Consider the following 18,807-nt stretch of genomic DNA (forward strand, 5'->3'; position numbering starts at 1 on the left):
GAGCCTTCAAGGTATGCATCCTGGAACATCTGGGTTCGGTTCGGAATAGACTTGACACTCCGGTTGCCAGACACATAAATGACATACATCAGGGAGACGCTTCGAATCTACGCTTTATGGGCATTGCGCACATATCCTGGGGCCTACGCAAGGGCAACTGGGATACAAAACTGCGACAATGCAAATGTAGGTGGATATATACGTTAAACACACTTGCACCCCATGGACTTAACGAAGGTTTCCTTTTTTCATCCTTTCTTTGATTCCTCAGTATTACTGTTTGGGAAAATATATATTTTTTTTCTCCCTGGGGTTTAGAGGGATCCCGGTATATAGGGCCTCGCTATTTAACATCAGCTTAGTAGGTTCCGTTTTGACTCTATAGGCGGATCCGTCAGAGTAGTCCACTCCTACACCTATATACAGTACTATCCTATATCCACCTTGCGTCTCCTTGTCTTTGACGTTTTTGTGCCTGGCAGCCTAAGTGTGCATTATTGTGTACTTTGCTTTGCACAATATCCTGTACATCATTTCACTACATATCCCTTTAAGGGATTCTTTATTATTTTATGTGGGGTATATTTTTGTACATGTCATTTTATTTATTTATTTGTTTTCCCTTTCCTTCCTTTACCTCCCCTTCCCCCCCCCCCCTCGTCGATTCCTGAGTTTATTTGTCGCAGTGATACTTAAGGGTTAATATATATCCCTACACCCACATTGCTCTGTATTACCAAGTACCACAATGAGCAAGTAGTCCACCCCTCCTTGTTTGGGGAGGGTATATTAGGTTACACAGTCCATCCCGTTTTCCCTCCTCCCCTTGAGAAAGCGCGCGGTGACGCACGAAACATACGTCGGGGTAGCGTGACGTTAGCACGTTGACGATCACGCGGTGGTGTCTGGAGGCAAAGTCTGCTCTGGTTACTCTCCTGGGCTGCAGCTGTGCACATGCATACACACCCTGTATGCTTACAGGTCGTATACTTACCTTGCTGTATGGCCTGTTTTGAACCTGCTGGTGGTCATAAGTATTGCTTTTCTGCCGTAGGCTCTGCATTGTGATCTTATGTTGGCACAGCCTTGTGCACAGCTTACATGTGGCTATATACCTGATTACAGCATCATTGTTGCTGTTTTTGCTTTTTAGGCATTATAACACATTTCTTACCTTTTCTTGCCTCCATCCAACGTATGGGGATTTTATTCATGTACTTTTATGGTTCATTCGTCGGGTTTTAAATATTGGTTTAATAAAAACTTTATTATTTTCATGCACTCTAGTGTGACCTTAGCGGTTGACCCCATTTATGGGTTAGGCTACTTCTGGCTTTCATTGAGTTGACACTATTATTGGTAGTGTGACCTATTTTGAGTGCAGTTATTGTTGGCTTTATGTGATCCTCTGTGATCATTTATTTGTGTGTTTTCTGTGCTATTCCCTCCTCCATGCACCAGGTAGCTTTTTTGTTGTCTTTTGTTTGGCGAGCGACGTGTTCATCTGTGTGTTATATAACTCTCTCCACATTCAGAATCTGTTTCATCTCCTGATTTAGAAACCGTAGGATCACCCAAATGACCCATAACAGTTTTACTCTGAGTGCTGTCAGGCACAGAACTAACAACTTCCACAGGCAAACTTTTTCCCTCTGTCACAACTGACTGCACAACGGGACCAGAGGTGGCTGCAATTATAACCTCTTCATCACTGAAAGCTGCTGGGGCAAAAGGCAGAACTGGATACAGGGAGTTTACATACAATGGAGGAGCCGTAAAGACTGGAGTCTCAGATGCCACATCACATCCGTACGGGGCAAGCTTAACCCATACCAGAGAACATTCTCTCATATATTTTTTATTCCACCCAGGGTCACCAGAAAACCACGCCGGATCATTCAGACAGGTGCCTCTCAACATTGATATATGAAAATCATCAAATGCACCCTCTATAGGAAACAGATCAACAGATTCATAGTTTCTGACCAGCCAGCAACACAGTCAACAAACGGATTGCAGTAAAAATCACCTACTGTTTGCGCAACAAATTGTTTTGGAGTCTGCCCAGGTTTGCGCTTGCAAGGCATAACTTGATTGGTCTTATTATTAACTTTGTTAGTTTAAAACTTAATAACCTCTGGCTTACCTCCAGGGTCCTTCTTACTTAAATTAGTTCCCATTAGTAACTTAAAAGAAAAAGAACAAAATAGTGGCAAACAATAGCAGCAAAGACAAATAAAATTCTTATGCTTTATACAATATACAATAGTTGTTCACCCAGATCAGAGATGACCGTCCAGTCGTGCACAAAAATATCTGAACTCAAACCAGAACAATTTTATCAAGGGACTTAAACCCAATCCACAGTCACAATTTAGGTAACGAATTCCCAGAGGGGGTGAGACAATATAAAAATCACATATACTCACCACCGGTGTGAATTCCACTTCTCAAACACCATCTGAAAGAGTTGCCCTGCCAATTGGAAAAAGGGCTGGAGGCCTTTGTGACTGGATACACACACACAGCACCGCACACTGCAGACTTCCCGGGAAGCTTTGGAACCACGCCCTGGCACTTCTAGCTCTGATCTGGTAAAACGTACAGGCCCGGGAAAAGAAAGAACCAATACACAGGCAGTGTTTCAATCCTTCCGTTTCAGTTTATTTAGTATAGGGTAAAGATATTTATACAGAACAAAGAAAACATTGGTTAGAGGCGTAACTTAGGTTAGAGGCGTGATTTAGGGGCAAAACATGTTAGTGGGGTGATCTAGGGGCGTAATTCTCCCAAGACAGGCACTGTCTGAAATACATAACTTTTTCATTGCCTACGTTATCTATAACCTTGGTTTCCATGGCAGCTATGTGGGGTGATTCGGCTTCCCGGAGAAGAAGCCACCTACAACTGATTAAAAAAGTAAAAAGCTGACCACATGAGAAAATGTATTTTAGCAAAAGCTGACTACATGATTTTAGCTAGCAAGTGCAGACAAAATGGATGGTTTAAGACAAATGCAGCTTCTAGCCTTCTCTACTGTCCCTAACAATAACTTACTAAATCCCTTCCCACATTCCCCACATACATACGGTCTCTCCCCTGTGTGTGTAATCATGTGTGTTCAGGTTGGATAACCGACTAAATCCGTTCCCACATATATGTGGTCTCTCACCTGTGTGTGTCCTCATGTGTGTGTTCAGGTTGGATAACCGACTAAATCCGTTCCCACATTCCCCACATACATGCGGTCTCTCACCTGTGTGTCCTCTTATGTTCATCCAGATGTGATAACTAACTAAATCCCTTCCCACATACAACAGGTCTCTCCCCTGTGTGTCCTCTTGTGTGTGTCCAGGCTGGATAAATCACTAAATCCCCTTCCACATTCCACACATACATGCGGTCTCTCCCTTCTGTGTGTCCTCTTGTGTGTTCAGGTTGGATAACCGATTAAATCCCTTCCCACATTCCCCACATACATGCGGTCTCTCCCCTGTGTGTGTCCTCATGTGTGAGTTCAGGTTGAATAACCGACTAAATCCCTTCCCACATTCCCCACATACATGCAGTCTCTCCCCTGTGTGTGTCCTCATGTGTGTGACTAGACTGGATAAATCACTAAATCCATTCCCACATTCCACACATACATGCCTTTCCCTTGTGTGTGTCCTCATGTGTGAGTTCAGGTTGGATAAGTCACCAAATCTCTTCCCACATTCCCCACATACATGCGGTCTCTCCCCTGTGTGTATCCTCTTGTGTGTGTTCAGGCTGGATGACACACTAAATCCCTTCCCACATTCCCCACATACATGCGGTCTTTCCCCTGTGTGTGTCCTCTTGTGTATGTTCAGGCTGGATGACTGACTAAATCCCTTCCCACATTCCCCACATACATGCGGTCTCACCCCTGTGTGTGTCCTCTTGTGTGTGATCAGGCTGGATATATCAATAAATCCCCTCCCACATTCCCCACATACATGCGGTCTCTCCCCTGTGTGTGTCCTCTTGTGTGTGTTCAGGTGGGATGATTTACTAAATCCCTTCCCACATTCCCCACATACATGCGGTCTCACCCCTGTGTGTGTCCTCATGTGTGTGATCAGGTTGGATAACCGACTAAATTCGTTCCCACATTCCCCACATTCAAGCGGTGTCTCCCCTGTGTGTGTCCTCATGTGTGAGTTCAGGTTGAATAACTGACTAAATCCCTTCCCACATTCCCCACATACAAGCGGTGTCTCCCCTGTGTGTGTCCTCATGTGTGAGTTCAGGTTGGATAACTGACTAAATCCCTTCCCACATTCCCCACATACATGCGGTCTTTCCCCTGTGTGTACCCTTGTGTGTTTGATCAGGTTGGATAAGGCACAAAATCTCTTCCCACATTCCCCACATACATGCGGTCTCTCCCCTGTGTGTGTCCTCTTGTGTGTGTTCAGGCTGGATGACTGACTAAATCCCTTCCCACATTCCCCACATACATGCGGTCTCTCCCCTGTGTGTGTCCTCTTGTGTGTGTTCAGGCTGGATGACTGACTAAATCCCTTCCCACATTCCCCACATACATGCGGTCTCTCCCCTGTGTGTGTCCTCATGTGTGTGACCAGGCTGGATAAATCACTACATCCCCTCCCACATTCCACACATACATGCGGTCTCTCCCCTGTGTGTGTCCTCTTGTGTGTGTTCAGGATGGATAACCGATGAAATCCCTTCCCACATTCCCCACATACATGCGGTCTCTCCCCTGTGTGTGTCCTCTTGTGTGTGTTCAGGTTGGATAACCGACTAAATTGGTTCCCACATTCCCCACATACATGCGGTCTCTCCCCTGTGAGTGTCCTCTTGTCTGTGTCCAGGCTCAATAAGTCACTAAATCCCTCCCCACATACATGCGGTCTCTCCCCGGTCTGTGCCATCTTCTGTAGGTTCTGGTCTGATAACCAAGTCAGACTCTTCCCACTTTCTCCAAGATCTTTTCCTGTGGCAGCTGCTAATATATATTTTTGGGAATGAGAAGCAGTTACATTGTTTATTAATTGCCTTGACTGGTTGAAAGATGCATTTTCTTTCATATTTATTGGAATGTTGCAAGATTGTTCTGTCCTCATCTTTTCCATATACTCATTTGGGTGTTGGCACTTCAGATGTTTGAGGAGGTAATCCTGACTGCTAAAAGCAACCTCGCAGTGCTGGCATGGGTGAATTATTGGAGCTGGTCTTTGTACTAAATGAGACAAAAGAGCCACTGTTACACAAACTGTCTTACAAAAGGCCATGCAGGAGAGGTAAGTTGGCATATCACAAAAAGCTCAGGAAGAAAGTAAACTGTAGATGTACATTGTAAAAATGAAGAGTTTACACAACATGTGCAGCATTAGGGCCGGGAGAGTAGATCTAGTGGGTCATACATTTAACGTGGATCATAATATTTAACGATTTAAAGGGAAATCTCTATCTGCAAAACACCAATTAAAGTGACAGACATTTTTACAAATCCTTTGATAGATACTAAGTCGATAGTTTCAGTTGTAAAGGTATAATTAAAAAATGTTTGTACAATGAATAGAATACGTGTCTCATTAGAAGCTCACATATCAGCCACCGGGTGTTCTCATTACTGCACCATGTACCAGGTCCCTAATAGTTATAGGAAGATCCAACTTTCTGCTAAATCTCCATAGTTAAATCAGGAACCAAATGTCCAATTATTGTATTTGACATCACAGATGTTATTCAGACTTAATTAAGCTATACCAGTATTATCCAGTGAATTCCAGAACTGTGTTAATTTTTTAATACAATTGTTTAAAGGTTTTTTTAATTTTAGGGAACAAGGAGTCTGTACTTGTGTTACTGATTCTCCCCCATACAAATATTGCATTTTATTAAACACTGAGATTGATATCTATCTATCTTAGTGTTTAATAAAATGCATTGTTGGCACACACATACATATATACATACATACATACATATATACACACAGTACATATACAATAGTGATGGGGACAATGGAAACACAAAAACGATATCATTGACTGTGATTCCAAAAAAAGGAATGTGATTCCCTGCCTTTAAGGTGACATCCCAGCACCCAAAAAAGGGCTTTAATCGCATGGTACATCCACCAATTCCCTTCATTACCATAGCGGTTAGCCACTGAGGTAATGACGGGGGGTTATTCATGTATTTTAATATTGTTCATGTATTCATTTATTACTGGGTAACCATTTATCGCCAATGTGGATATCTGGGCCCCCCATTGAGATGGCCTAGTTATCCACAGTGATAATCAATGGCTTAATGTGTAAAATTTATTTGGAATGTTCTTTGTTTTGTTTTAAACGTGTATATATTTTTGGTTAATGTTTAAAATCCCATTAGCCTATTAGGGATATTGGGCATTAGTCTAGAAAGGGGGTGGAGGTAGGCGACGTGGGTGATGGCAGTAGTTGCCCTGGGGAGGGTGGTTAGGCTTCCCTTAAGGGGTGGGGGTGAGAGAGGTTAACCCCATAATTACCTTAGCGACTAGAATGGCAATGATTTACTGGCCACTAACTGGGTCAACAGGGTTAGTTAATGTTTTCTTTTAATAAAGTATTAACCCCTTTGGTATACCTTAGTAACCACAGGCATGAAATGGGTTAATGTTATTTTGATCATAGGTTTCTGTAATAATAGAAGCCTATGATAGAAATATTAACCCAATGCGGTATGTAACACATTAACGATCGCGTTAATTCCAATATCGCGAGATTGGCCTAAATATTTCACCCAGTAAATTATTACCTCGATCTTGATATACACCACCTTAAAATTGCGGTAATAATACCCGTTAGTTTATTATTTCCCCGGGTGCGATATTAACTCTAATTTAACAGAATTTTATGTATTTGAGCCATAGTGTTTTGTTCATGCCTGCGGGACAAACCAAGAACTAACCAAGCAATACTAGCCACTAAGGCTGCACTTATAGTGCCGGCGACGTCGCGTCAAAACAAATGCATTGAATCCATCGCATGCGCTTATAGTAGGCGCGATGGATCGACCTAAATCTCTGTAGTCAGTAGAATTTGATTTTTACAGCAACGGTCTCACCATGTGACAGGCTTTAACCAATCACATAGCTTCTGATGCAGGGAAAAGAGGAATGTGTGTGTGTGAGATGTGCAGGGAGAGGGGTGTCATGATTGGGGGATATGCGAGGCCTGAATAAAGGGGTCACCCCCCCTGCTGGCAGCCCCTTCAATCATGCGTGGGACACAAGGGGTTAATGTGTGTTGGGTAATAACTTGCATTCCCCCGTCACATCTGTTTTGTCCCCAGAATAAGGCTTCAACTCCCTGCAGCTCTGTGTTATATTCCTGCATGTGTATAAATCATGTCAGGAGGGAAAGGGTTAACCATATTGTGTGTATAATCCTGTTCCCTTCCCTCCCATTGTCGGCCCCGGTTTGCAGGGTCAGAACTGCAGTTAACCAATCTCTCAGCGGGTGAACAAGCTATCCAGCTCATTTTTGGAGAGGTGACAGTGCATATATAGCCAAGGCTGCACACACATTTTGTAACCTATGAAGTTATAGCAGAAAAATATACAAGGTCTAAAATATATGGAAGGAGCGAATAATTAAGGTCCTTTGTGAAGCCCTACATTTCCAGGCCCCTGTGGATAAGTAACACCAGAGCTTAAACCTTATGCTGATCAAAAGGATGAATCCCTCTGCTTAATATGCAAGCCCGGTCTAGCAAAGAGGTGATAATCATTTCACTTGTAAAAGGTAACACCTTGGAACAAAGCTTTGTCTGTCCACTGTCACTTCAGCCAGACCTGCGGACTCCAGATATTTAGGGTCCTGTTTCCTAAGTGGGGCTACTCAAAATGTCCACTGCACATGTCTGGAGCTGTGAGGGGAGGGTGATATCAGCTCTCCCATGTTATGTGGCAATGTTTAATAGGTGTAAGTTAATTCATTACCAATCGGATGGGGCTAATGTTAAAAACCAGGTCCCTTAGCTTTAAAAAGGTGCTTGCAGCCTCATCCCTTTGCTTCGTGTTCATTTCGGAATTCCTGTGTGACTTAATGAACTGCTACTCCTGGACATCATGAGTATTTCATTCCCCATTACCAAGTAAGTGTTTATGTCAATTGTTAGTTGTTTAACTGTGTCTGTCTAAAAAGAAATACTGCTCCTGATAAAGCTGACATTAGTTGAGTGAAACGCGTTGAGCCCCCACATCCTACGCAGTGAGAACCATTCCAGAAGAGAGGGGACCGCCCTGTCACGTACCTACTCCCCTTCCCGCGCTAACCGGAAGTTGTCAGACCATCGACGGATGTGACGTCAGACACCATCGACGCCATCCAGCTGCGGAAGTATCGAAGGGAGACGGCTTGGATCCAACCTCCCCGGCGTGAGACTCATTGCTCTACTATTATGTGCCTAATACTTTTGTATACATTTTGAGTACATCTCATTTAGCTTTTAGTGTGATAAATTTTTTATTTGTCTGCACCATGGTCTCTCTCCATTGTGTTTTCTCCTGAGCCATATCGTGAGAAAGAGCCCTCCTGAGTTCCTGCATATTCTGTTCCCAGTTACATGCTGATTCTCCACTTACTGTTTGTAAGTAGGCATTTTATACGAGCCAAGTCTTGGTATACCAGCCATCTGTGATTCTACTGCACCATCATTTTATCTTTTCTTTTTTAGGGTGTTCCTGAAATTTCGCTCCCTTCAACCCTCGATCTATAAAAACGAAATAAACCTCCAAGTTTATTTTACCAAAAGTCTTGTTCAATCTAAACCCAGAGTGTTTGAGGTATAAGTTATGTTCCACCGCGACAAGGGAGGATGTGTGTGTGATGTGCAGGGAGAGGGGGGATGTGTGTGTGTGATGTGCAGGGAGAGGGGGATGTGTGTGATGTGTAGGGAGAGGGGGATGTGTGTGATGTGCAGGGAGAGGGGGGATGTGTGTATGTGCAGGGAGAGAGGGGATGTGTGTGTGTGATATGCAGGGACAGGGGGGGATGTGTGTGTGTGTGATGTGCAGGGAGACGGGGGATGTGTGTATGATGTGCAGGAAGAGGGGGGATGTGTGTATGATGTAAAGAAAAGTGTAGAGAATCTGCGCTACTAATTATATAAAGTGTGAGAAAACCTTCAACCAAACATATAATAAAGTGTAAATACACACTAAAATCAATACTGTGAAATTATATACTGTAGTCATAAATATGTGATTATAATATATACACACAACCATAAAGTGAATGGTGATATGAAACAAGTAAAAAAAACCTAAGTGATAATATTAGAGTCAGCTGCTGTGTAATTGTAGATAGCTCAGCATCCAACGAAGCTAGTATACAAAGAAAAGAACACACAGCGCACAACTCATAGTGAAATCAATGAAATATATTGAAATAAAGTGAAGGTGGTATAAATACACGCACAAGAAAGTATTCAATTCCGGCAATACATGAATTTTGGCACATGTTACCAACTGGAGTAAGCCTTCACCCGAGCTGCAGCAAGATAAGGATCCACCAATGGTTGAAGAGACTTGCCAGGATCCGTGCCGTCTGTGTCCTCCGGTGTGGTTTTCTTTCCAGAAAGGAGAAACCCGTTATTCCACTTGGTATATAGCTCAGCCTGCTCCTTAGTGTCGGTATATTCCGGTCTACTTGTCGGGGATCAGCCTTAGCACTTAGCTTCAGCGTTGTTGTTTGACATCAGCACTCAATCTCGCATGCATCTGTCGCTTAGTCCACGTCACCCGACCCGCGTCATCGGGTGCGTCAGGAGTCTTTAGCAACAGAGTAGGCAAAAAGTATAAACAAAGTCCCGCTGGTTCCAGTCACTGATACAAGTGCTCGCATATATAAACAGGGGAATATACCCCTTTGAGAAACGTAAATCCTAATCCTTGCCTGACATCACTCCTCTTGTAGCCAGAGACGTCTCCAAAACTCAAATTACAACTTTTGCAGTGGCTACAGAGACTGGTGATGTCATCTGTAGCCGGCACTATAAGCGCAGCCTAAGGTGGCAAAGGGGGGCAGGTAGTGTAATGTAATGTTTATATTATCCCCTTTGTGGTCAGCTAGTCATGGAAACTGATGACTAGTTGACCCATGAACTACTAAGGGGTTAATATGTACTGTAATGTATTTTAATAACTATTTTATCATCTATTCCATGTTGGTTTAGCTTATCTTGTGTATGTATATAATGGGCCGTATATTGGCCATTATATACATAGGAAAGCAGGGCTAACGCCATCCTGGAGTAGGTGATAAAATATTCGCAGTAATTCTGCCGTTCACCCCGTTCCGATAAATATCGGAACTTGATGTATGGCAGTTTTTACTTGAAAATGCGGTATTATGCCTGTTTTTATCAGACCGATGCTTTTCACGGGTCCAATAAAACATGCTTTATTTTTGGCGCTGCAATGCTGATTCATTGCACGATAATAATAAGGCACTTTTTTTATGGGCGGTGTAACAGGGGACTTATCCCTGTTCACAAATGTGCCTCTAATCCAGCAGTGTGGTGGTTAAACTGCTAGTAGTAAATTACCTAACACCACCTGCCTGATTAGAGGTGGTAGAAAAAGCCTGCCTTTGAGACAGGAAGTAACTCCTTAGCTGTGACTGAGAGCTGAACTTGGGAGAGAGAGCAGAGATTGTCTTTGACTCTCACAACAGTCTTGAGCCCTGCCAGAAGAAACAGCAGAGCTGCTTACAAGACACAGGGAAAACTTCTGAACCTGAATGCTGACACACCCTGAGGGAAGGGAGCTGAACCAGAGAAGATTTTCCCTCCAAGGAACAGATACGACTTTCATTATTAAGAGACTGCTTATATCTGCTTATTTCATGCAATATGTTTTGGGGCTGCGAGACATGCTTGACTTAGGGAGTTGTGAATTCATTGCATGGTATTTTCACTAGAAATACTCCCAAGTGAATAGAAGCTTTGTTCCCCCCCCCCCCCCTGTGTTTGGATGATTTCCTGATGAAAAAGGAAAAGGAACTGTGACAGAGTGAAGTCAACTCCTATCAGTTACGCCTGGGAGACATATGTCTGAGTGCTTCATTCAGCACTCATAAGGGTTAACTCAGGTGAAAGTTAGGAAATCAGAACTCTTTAGCTGACACCTGAGAGCCAGCAAGGTAGATAAAGGATCATGTGACTGGCAGTAGCTGCCAGAGAGAGAGAGAGAGAGAAGCACACTGCTGCGTGAGCCCTTAGCCAGAGGGATTTCACCAAAGACTACTTCAACTAAAGTAAGGATTATTCATTTGTTTACTGACTGCTTAAAGTACCCTTATGGTTTGGTTCTGGTTTAGCCAGCCAGCCTGCTAGATAGGTCTGCTGTGTTATTAGTCAGTTTTTCTCCCAAAGTGGAGCAGGATTTATTTTGTTAAATAGACAGTGTACCCGCATGTTATGTTACTGTGGAGAAATAAAGCCACTGAACGTTTTTATTTATCCTGAAACTATAAGTGTGGACTGTTCCCTGACCTCGGCTACAGGCCGTCCTGCCACAGACACAATAAAGCCTTATTATAATTTCAACTTATAAAAGCCTCCAATTGTGTACCTCTGTGAACGTCCGTCAACATATGGTGTCCGAAGAGGGACAAGAGGTGTCTTTGTAGTTAAAAAGGACCGGAGATTTTTATGTGAATTTTTTTTTATGCTTTTTGCCTACAAACAATCTGAGAAAGTTAGAAAAAAAAACATCATGCAGCAGAGATCAGAATTAAAAGGATACACACCACTGAAACCACACTGCACTGAAACTTACAAAAACCCAGAAGAGACTGCTGAAGTAGCTAAACCTTATTTTGCCTATCACAAAGTGTAATATGGTCATTGAAATAGGGGTTTTGCCTTCCAGACATAGTCAGGGTTCAAGAAGTGAGTCAGCCCTTAAAAAGGGATAGGTGTTTGTTGTTTTCAAAAGATTCGCTGAAGCAGTGAATACAGATGGTGACCCACGAGTGGTACTGATTTAGCAAATAAAGGTTGCCACACCGCATAGGGCTACCAGCTGTGAATGGAGTATATGCAGAAAAGTGTGGAAATTGATACAAGACTGTGGTGAAGCAGGGGAATTTTTAGCAAACAAATGCTGAGTGTTGAGTCACCCTGCCGGGAATGAAAGAATGTTTTTTTTTCTGCAAGTAAAAAAGTCTGCCTATATATATCTTGGGAGCAAAAACAGACACCCAAAGTGTGAAGTGTGAATGCCATAATACCCAAAGATGAGACTGAAAATTACTGAACTCAGGCACAAAACCAAATTCTGTTGCTGAAGCGGAGAGATTGCACCTAGCAAGTAAATGGTGTAGAGCAACTAGACTTTTTTTTTTACCTAGCAACTGCACATCTTGTATACCTGATAAGAGAAAATGCATGCACAGTACTGCTGATATTGAAAAAAAAAAAAACATTTCCCAAGAAAGAAAAGTCTACAGAGATGCCTGTGAGAGCTACGACCTCTACAAGCAAAACATGCCTATCTGTAGGACTACCACAATTGGGGGTTCTAGCAAATACAGTGGCAACAGCTGCAATAGTGCCTCCTGAGGTCAGGAAGAAAATAACACCTGATAGCCTAAAAATGGAGGACAAGATGCAGAGTTCCTGTAATGAACCCTACCCCACGGAAGAGTGGCCCTTCCAGTCCAATAAAGAGGAACACATCTCTTACGGGGAACCCGAACCAAGTCACACCCACAAAACACCCCAAGAATGGTGGGGGTGCTTGAACTCGGCACAAACAGAAAAGACCGCTCCCTTTGACGAATATGATCAGCAGGAGACAGAGCGGGAGCAGCAGATCACCCAATATTTCTGTCAGCTAAAGCAACTGCAAGAAAAGCCTGGCGCATATAATGAAGCCGCTAAAATTTAAAATGAAGATGGAGACCCCAATATCCCTGAAGGGACGGTGTCATCCAAATCAAAAAGGCGGAAAAAGAAAAGCAGTTCTTCACTTACCGTGGAAGGAACAGACACGTCCGCAGATCCTGTGGAGGGAAAGGGGGACCGAGTTGCCCTGCGGCCTAGAGAAAATGGAGAATTCGTCCCACGGTTAACCGAATATCCAGAGGGCCCAAGGCAGAAGTCGCGTACCCCAAACAAGTGTCTGTCCGGTGCCAACAGTGAGGAACCCTCAACCAGTCATCCCAGGGAAGCGGAGCCGGAACCAGTGAGTGACGATCCCTTGACCAGCCCTGAAGAAGCCCTGAAAATTGCCAGGCGTGACTGTGATCTGCTCTGTGAAGAATTGGAAAGGGAGAGAGAAAATAATGCTGAGCTACAGAAGACTGTGCTCGCAATTTACTCTGCGGCCATGACCGAATTGGAGGATCTCAAGACTGAGCTAGATACTGCAAAGGCTACTATTTCCGCCATGGATAAAAAGCAGAGCCAATCTGATAAAATGGTGGCTACGCTAAAGCGGAAGTATGAGGAGGCACTGAAGCAGATGACAGTATTCCAGAAAGAGGTTCACACTCTTCGTATAGAGCTGAATGCCTCACAACAGGAGGTCAACAGTGTCCGGATAGAAGTGGACGTATCTCAGAAAGAGGTTCAGACACTCCGCAGAGCACTGGATGCCTCACATCATGAGACCAACAGCTGCCGCACAGACCTGGAAGTTTCCAGAAAGGAACTACACAGTCTCACTGAGGAGCTGGACATTGCAAAAGACACTATTGGTAATCTTGATACAGATCTCAAAGTCTCTCAGAAGGAGCTTCAGACCCTCAACCTAGAGAAGGAAGTCTCACGCCAGGAGAGTGTCATTCTCAAAGCAGATGTGCATAAATGGAAGGAGGACTGCAAAGAAGCCCTGAAGAATACAGAGACTGAAAAAAGAGAAAATTCAAGATTAAAAAGAGAAAACTTAAAACTGAAAGAAGAAAATTTTCAGTTGACAGAAGAAGTCAAGGAAAAGTTTGAAGCAGAGCACCGACTGCAGAACCAACTGCAAGGTCTGCGTACACACCTCCAGTATGCTGAGGAGAAGCAGCAAACGCTACAGGAAGAAAAACTGCAGGCTGCTAAAGAGGTTCAAGCGCTGCAGGAACGTCTGAATACCCAGTACGTCCCCACAGAGCAGTATGAGGAGCTAAAGGCCATGCTGCATGTCTTCAGAGCATCATTGGAAGCAGAGCTTCGATACCAGGTGACTCTGTATGAGAGAGAGCGTGAGAAGGCTCCGAAACTGGAGCAAGAGCTGGAGAGACAGAGAGACTGTTCCATTCCCTTGAGTCAGTACACCAAGGAGAAAACAGACACAGCGGCAACCTTGACGACAAAAATTACAGAGCTCCAGAATATGAAGGAGACTCTGATACAGACTCAGAGGAAGCAAAGTGCGCAGATAGATTCCCTAAGAAGAGACTTGCAAGACGCACTCAAACAGGTTGAGACTCTGCAGGCCAGTAACTTACAGATTCCTCCAATACGGAAAAAGGTATTGGCTCTGCCCAAGCACCAGTATACCACAGTAACTAATGCCCGTGAAGACAAGGGTACAGTGAGAGTTGGGGACTCCACGCAACTTTAAAACAAAATTACAAAGTTTGAGCCACCTAAGAAAGCACCAGCCAAACCTACAGCTGCCCAACAGGCAACAAACAGAGGTAGGAGAGCAGAATCAAAGCCAGAAGAATCCTTAGCTGAGGAAGCTGAAAAAATAGGACGTTCTCTGGAAAAGGAGGTGAAGGTGCAACTCAGTCCCAAAGAAGCTAAACTGGCGACTCCGTGGTGTGGAGAAACTGCAGAAAGACCGCTTCAAGAGCAGAAAACTCTAAGGGCTAGTCCTAACTGCTCTACAACTGTTGCCATACACTTTGTCTACAAAAAGAGGAGTGCCCGACGCAACAGAAATCTCATGACCGCGCACGCGATAAAAAGACTTTACGTGGAAAAAGTCCTCCTCGAGCGACTGAGGAGTGCTGATCTCAAGCACTTTCAGGAGGAGACAAAAATAAACTGGAGAAAGGGCTCCAATCTCAGCGGGACAGAGGGTTCTCTTCCTCCATCCACTCTCATTCAAGTCACAGAAAGATCTCGAATGAGAGTGGAAGGATGGGCTTTGGCCGTGGTAAGCCCGAGCTTCCCACAAACAGGGGAGGTATGTAACAGGGGACTTATCCCTGTTCACAAATGTGCCTCTAATCCAGCAGTGTGGTGGTTAAACTGCTGGTAGCAAATTAACTAACACCACCTGCCTGATTAGAGGTGGTAGAAAAAGCCTGCCTTTGAGACAGGAAGTAACTCCTTAGCTGTGACTGAGAGCTGAACTTGGGAGAGAGAGCAGAGATTGTCTTTGACTCTCACAACAGTCTTGAGCCCTGCCAGAAGAAACAGCAGAGCTGCTTACAAGACACAGGGAAAACTTCTGAACCTGAATGCTGACACACCCTGAGGGAAGGGAGCTGAACCAGAGAAGATTTTCCCTCCAAGGAACAGATAAGACTTTCATTATTAAGAGACTGCTTATATCTGCTTATTTCATGCTATATGTTTTGGGGCTGCGAGACATGCTTGACTTAGGGAGTTGTGAATTAATTGCATGGTATTTTCACTAGAAATACTCCCAAGTGAATAGAAGCTTTGTCCCCCCCCCCCCTGTGTTTGGATGATTTCCTGATGAAAAAGGAATTTCACCTTATAAAAGCCTCCAATTGTGTACCTCTGTGAACATCCGTCAACAGGCGGTAACACGGCATTATTGGTTACCGCAGCTTGATGTATCCGGCCCTTTGACTCAAGTCAGGGTTAGTGATATTAAGTTCTAGTTGACCCGTAATGGTGTATGCAGATCTATCAATATTTGCAATTTAACATCAGTAATAAGACAATAGCGATGTAAAAACCACACAACACACATATTCCTGATTACCTGGTGCTGGCGCGTTACTTTTCCACAGCGTACCCCACTTGATACCAAGTGCTTTCCCATATTCATCTCCATACCATACCAGGAGCTCTGTGTGTGGGGGGAGGTCTGTGCAGGTTCTGTAGTAGATGTTCCTGTGGTCCTGCAACGCCACAAGGTTCTGTTCTTCCTCGTTTCTCGCACAATTTACAAACCTAAAATTGGGACAGTTAGTGAGGTCTCAAAGTAATGTCTATTTTATAAAGGAAGAGTTGAAAAAAAAAAAGTTATTAAAATGCGACTTGTCTTTTCTTTCTTCTTGCAAGGATTTGGAAAGACAATAAGTGATGGTAATGGTCACAGAGTAATAGTCTGGACAATATAGAGGTGGCATTAGCTGCCCACTAAACAAGGTAAAGTAGTGTAGGTGACAGCAACCAACGTTATCCATAATGTCAACAGCTGCCTCTGGTTAAATAAGGCTTCGAAAACAGCTGCCCTGCGTTCCTAAGATGGGGAAAGACTTGTGAGGGGTGAGAGGATAAGGAGCGCTTAGGATAGCTACAGTAGCAAGGAGAAAAGGCTGATTGTACAATCTCTTATGGGTTTTTAATCTCAGGATTTATTTAAATTTATTTAAAAAAAACATAACATTTTCATAGAAAACAAAGTAATTATAATGCCCTCATTAATCAAACACAAATGTTCCTGGAGAAATACAGAACAGGATTTCTTTCACAATACACAAATAAGTAAAACAGTTATTTTAACCCTTTGAGTGACGGAGGGGTCAGGAGATCGCTCCCTCACTGATGACAGAACGGACGGGGAGACCCCTCCCTTCTATCCCACGTAGTGATAGATTCGTCCTGCCCTGTACAGGAGCACAGAATCTCCCCTAGGAAAACCAGCAGGATTACTATGACGTAGCTATTACATCATGGGGCCAGACGCGGTGACATAGCAGCTACATCAAAAGGGCACCCAAAGGGTTAAATTGTGATGTCATCCTTTTCAATGCAGTCATGTACTCCAAGTGATTTCATGTTTTCCCGCCACTAAGTTGGATTTAAAGCAGCAGTTTAAAAAAAAAACGTGTGTGTGCCGAGCATGCGCATTTTAAGTGAAACTTCTTTGTATTTTGTCTCGGAAATTGTATTTGTGATGGTGATGTTTTTCATTAAAAATCAAAAAACACAATTTCAGTGTCAAAACGCAGATAAGTTTGAATTAGAACGTGTTTTTTGCTATTTGTACTTTATTTATATTAACTGTGAATTCCTCGTGTGTTTGTGGGTGTTGGTTACTGTGCGTGCCAGTAAGCGTGTGCGTCAGTCAGTGTATCACTGTTTGTGAGTCAGTGTATGTGTGTGTATCACTGTGTCACTGTGTGTGTGCGCATCAGTCAGTGTGTGTCTGTGACTCTGTGCGTCACTGCATGTGAGTCACTGTGTGTGTATCACTGTGTGTCTGTCTGCGAGTCAGTATGCGCACTGTGTTTGTATCACTGTGTATGTTTGTGTCCTCCAAGTGTGGCGCTGGGATGGAGTGTGTGCTCCAGCTTTCCTCCCTCCGGCGGAGCTGCGAAGAGGAGAAGATCCGGTGTGCCCGGTGCGGGGGTAGAGAGAGGGGAGCGGTGGCGTGTGGAACTGCAGGCGGATTTCAGTTTCAGGACATTGCGGGCTAAGTCCCGGTCAGGGGAAATTCTTATTTAGGATTCCCAGTGTAACAGGGATTTATCCCTGTTAAAGAAACTTGCCTCTAATCCAGCAGTGTGCTGGCTAATTGCATATCAGCAATTAACCAACTCCACCTGGCTGATTAAAGCTCTCTCAGAAATAGCCTATTCTGAGACAGGAAGGAGAATTCCTTAGTCTCACAATTGGGGCTGACCCAGGAAGGACTGATGTCTTGAGCTGCAAAGAGACTGCAGGCTGACAGCAAGATAAAGGGGAGCAGACCCTCTATACCTGGAAGCAGACATTGCCTTAGCACACAAGGGTGCAGACACCAGGAGAGCAGAGAAGCTTTCCCTACTGCTACAGAAACAGACTTTCTTATGGGGCTGTTATATATGTGTGTGTGTGTGTGTGTGTGTGTGTGTGTGTGTGTGTGTGTGTGTGTGTGTGTGTGTGTGTGTGTGTGTGTGTGTGTGTGTGTGTGTATGTATGTATGTATGTATATATATATATATATATATACAGTGCTTGACAAATCACCCAAAAATCTACTCGCCGAACCAAAAAATCTACTCGCCACCTAATCCCGCCCCTAGTCCCGCCCCCAGTCCCGCCCCGCTTTTAAAAAAATACATAAATAAAATAAATTGAGTAAATTCCTAGTAAGAACATTAGTTTTTGACATAAGTTTATTTATTGTATTACATTATACTACAATTAGTCCTTGTTACGTGTGTGTGTGTGTGTGTGTGTGTGTGTGTGTGTGTGTGTGTGTGTGTGTCGGATCTAGAAAAAAAAGCCAGATGTGAATGACTAGTTTCCTGAACCCCTTAACCAATGTCTGGACGCCTCGCTTCACAATATCTAAAGCAGCAATCCCGCCTGGGATCTTACCTGATCCGCAGTCCCTCAATGTCCAGATACCTTAATTCCCGCAATGTTATACATTGGAGGGGAGGCGTTCCCTACCTGTCTTCTGGGTTAGGGGGGGTTCCGATGTTTCCTGTGTGAAGCTTGAGTCAGATCTGGAAGAAAGCAGTTTGTTATTTCGGTGTAGTATAGGGCTGTTAAGATATATAGGGTAAATAAGATATCCATGTCCAGAGTGTGAGACAGAGAGAGTGTAGGTGAGAGACAGAGAGTGAGAGAGAGACAGAGAGAGAGAGAGAGACAGGGGAGAGACAGAGAGAGACAGAGGGGAGAGAGAGA

General features: G+C 43.8%; 1 protein-coding gene across 8 annotated transcripts; it reads right to left on the reverse strand.

The window, feature by feature from the left end:
• Positions 1–2,642: 2,642 nt before the first annotated feature.
• On the reverse strand, positions 2,643–18,740 carry LOC142483279 (uncharacterized). 8 transcript variants are annotated; one of them, XM_075583352.1, is made up of 5 exons: positions 18,493–18,740; positions 15,944–16,134; positions 9,513–9,612; positions 8,627–8,754; positions 2,643–5,230 (listed from the first exon to the last, which is right to left on the reverse strand). In XM_075583352.1, the coding sequence occupies exon 5, from the start codon at positions 5,121–5,123 to the stop codon at positions 3,369–3,371; it is 1,755 nt and encodes a 584-aa protein (XP_075439467.1). In that variant the 5' UTR covers positions 5,124–5,230; positions 8,627–8,754; positions 9,513–9,612; positions 15,944–16,134; positions 18,493–18,740; the 3' UTR covers positions 2,643–3,368. The 8 variants fall into 8 exon arrangements, with proteins under 8 accessions (XP_075439467.1, XP_075439466.1, XP_075439463.1 ...); XM_075583351.1 differs by having other exon boundaries at positions 9,509–9,612; XM_075583348.1 differs by having other exon boundaries at positions 9,462–9,612.
• Between the last annotated feature and the right edge of the window lie 67 nt (positions 18,741–18,807).

This window comes from Ascaphus truei, unplaced genomic scaffold (genome assembly GCF_040206685.1).
Source record: "Ascaphus truei isolate aAscTru1 unplaced genomic scaffold, aAscTru1.hap1 HAP1_SCAFFOLD_3141, whole genome shotgun sequence".
Taxonomy (NCBI): Eukaryota; Metazoa; Chordata; class Amphibia; order Anura; family Ascaphidae; genus Ascaphus; species Ascaphus truei.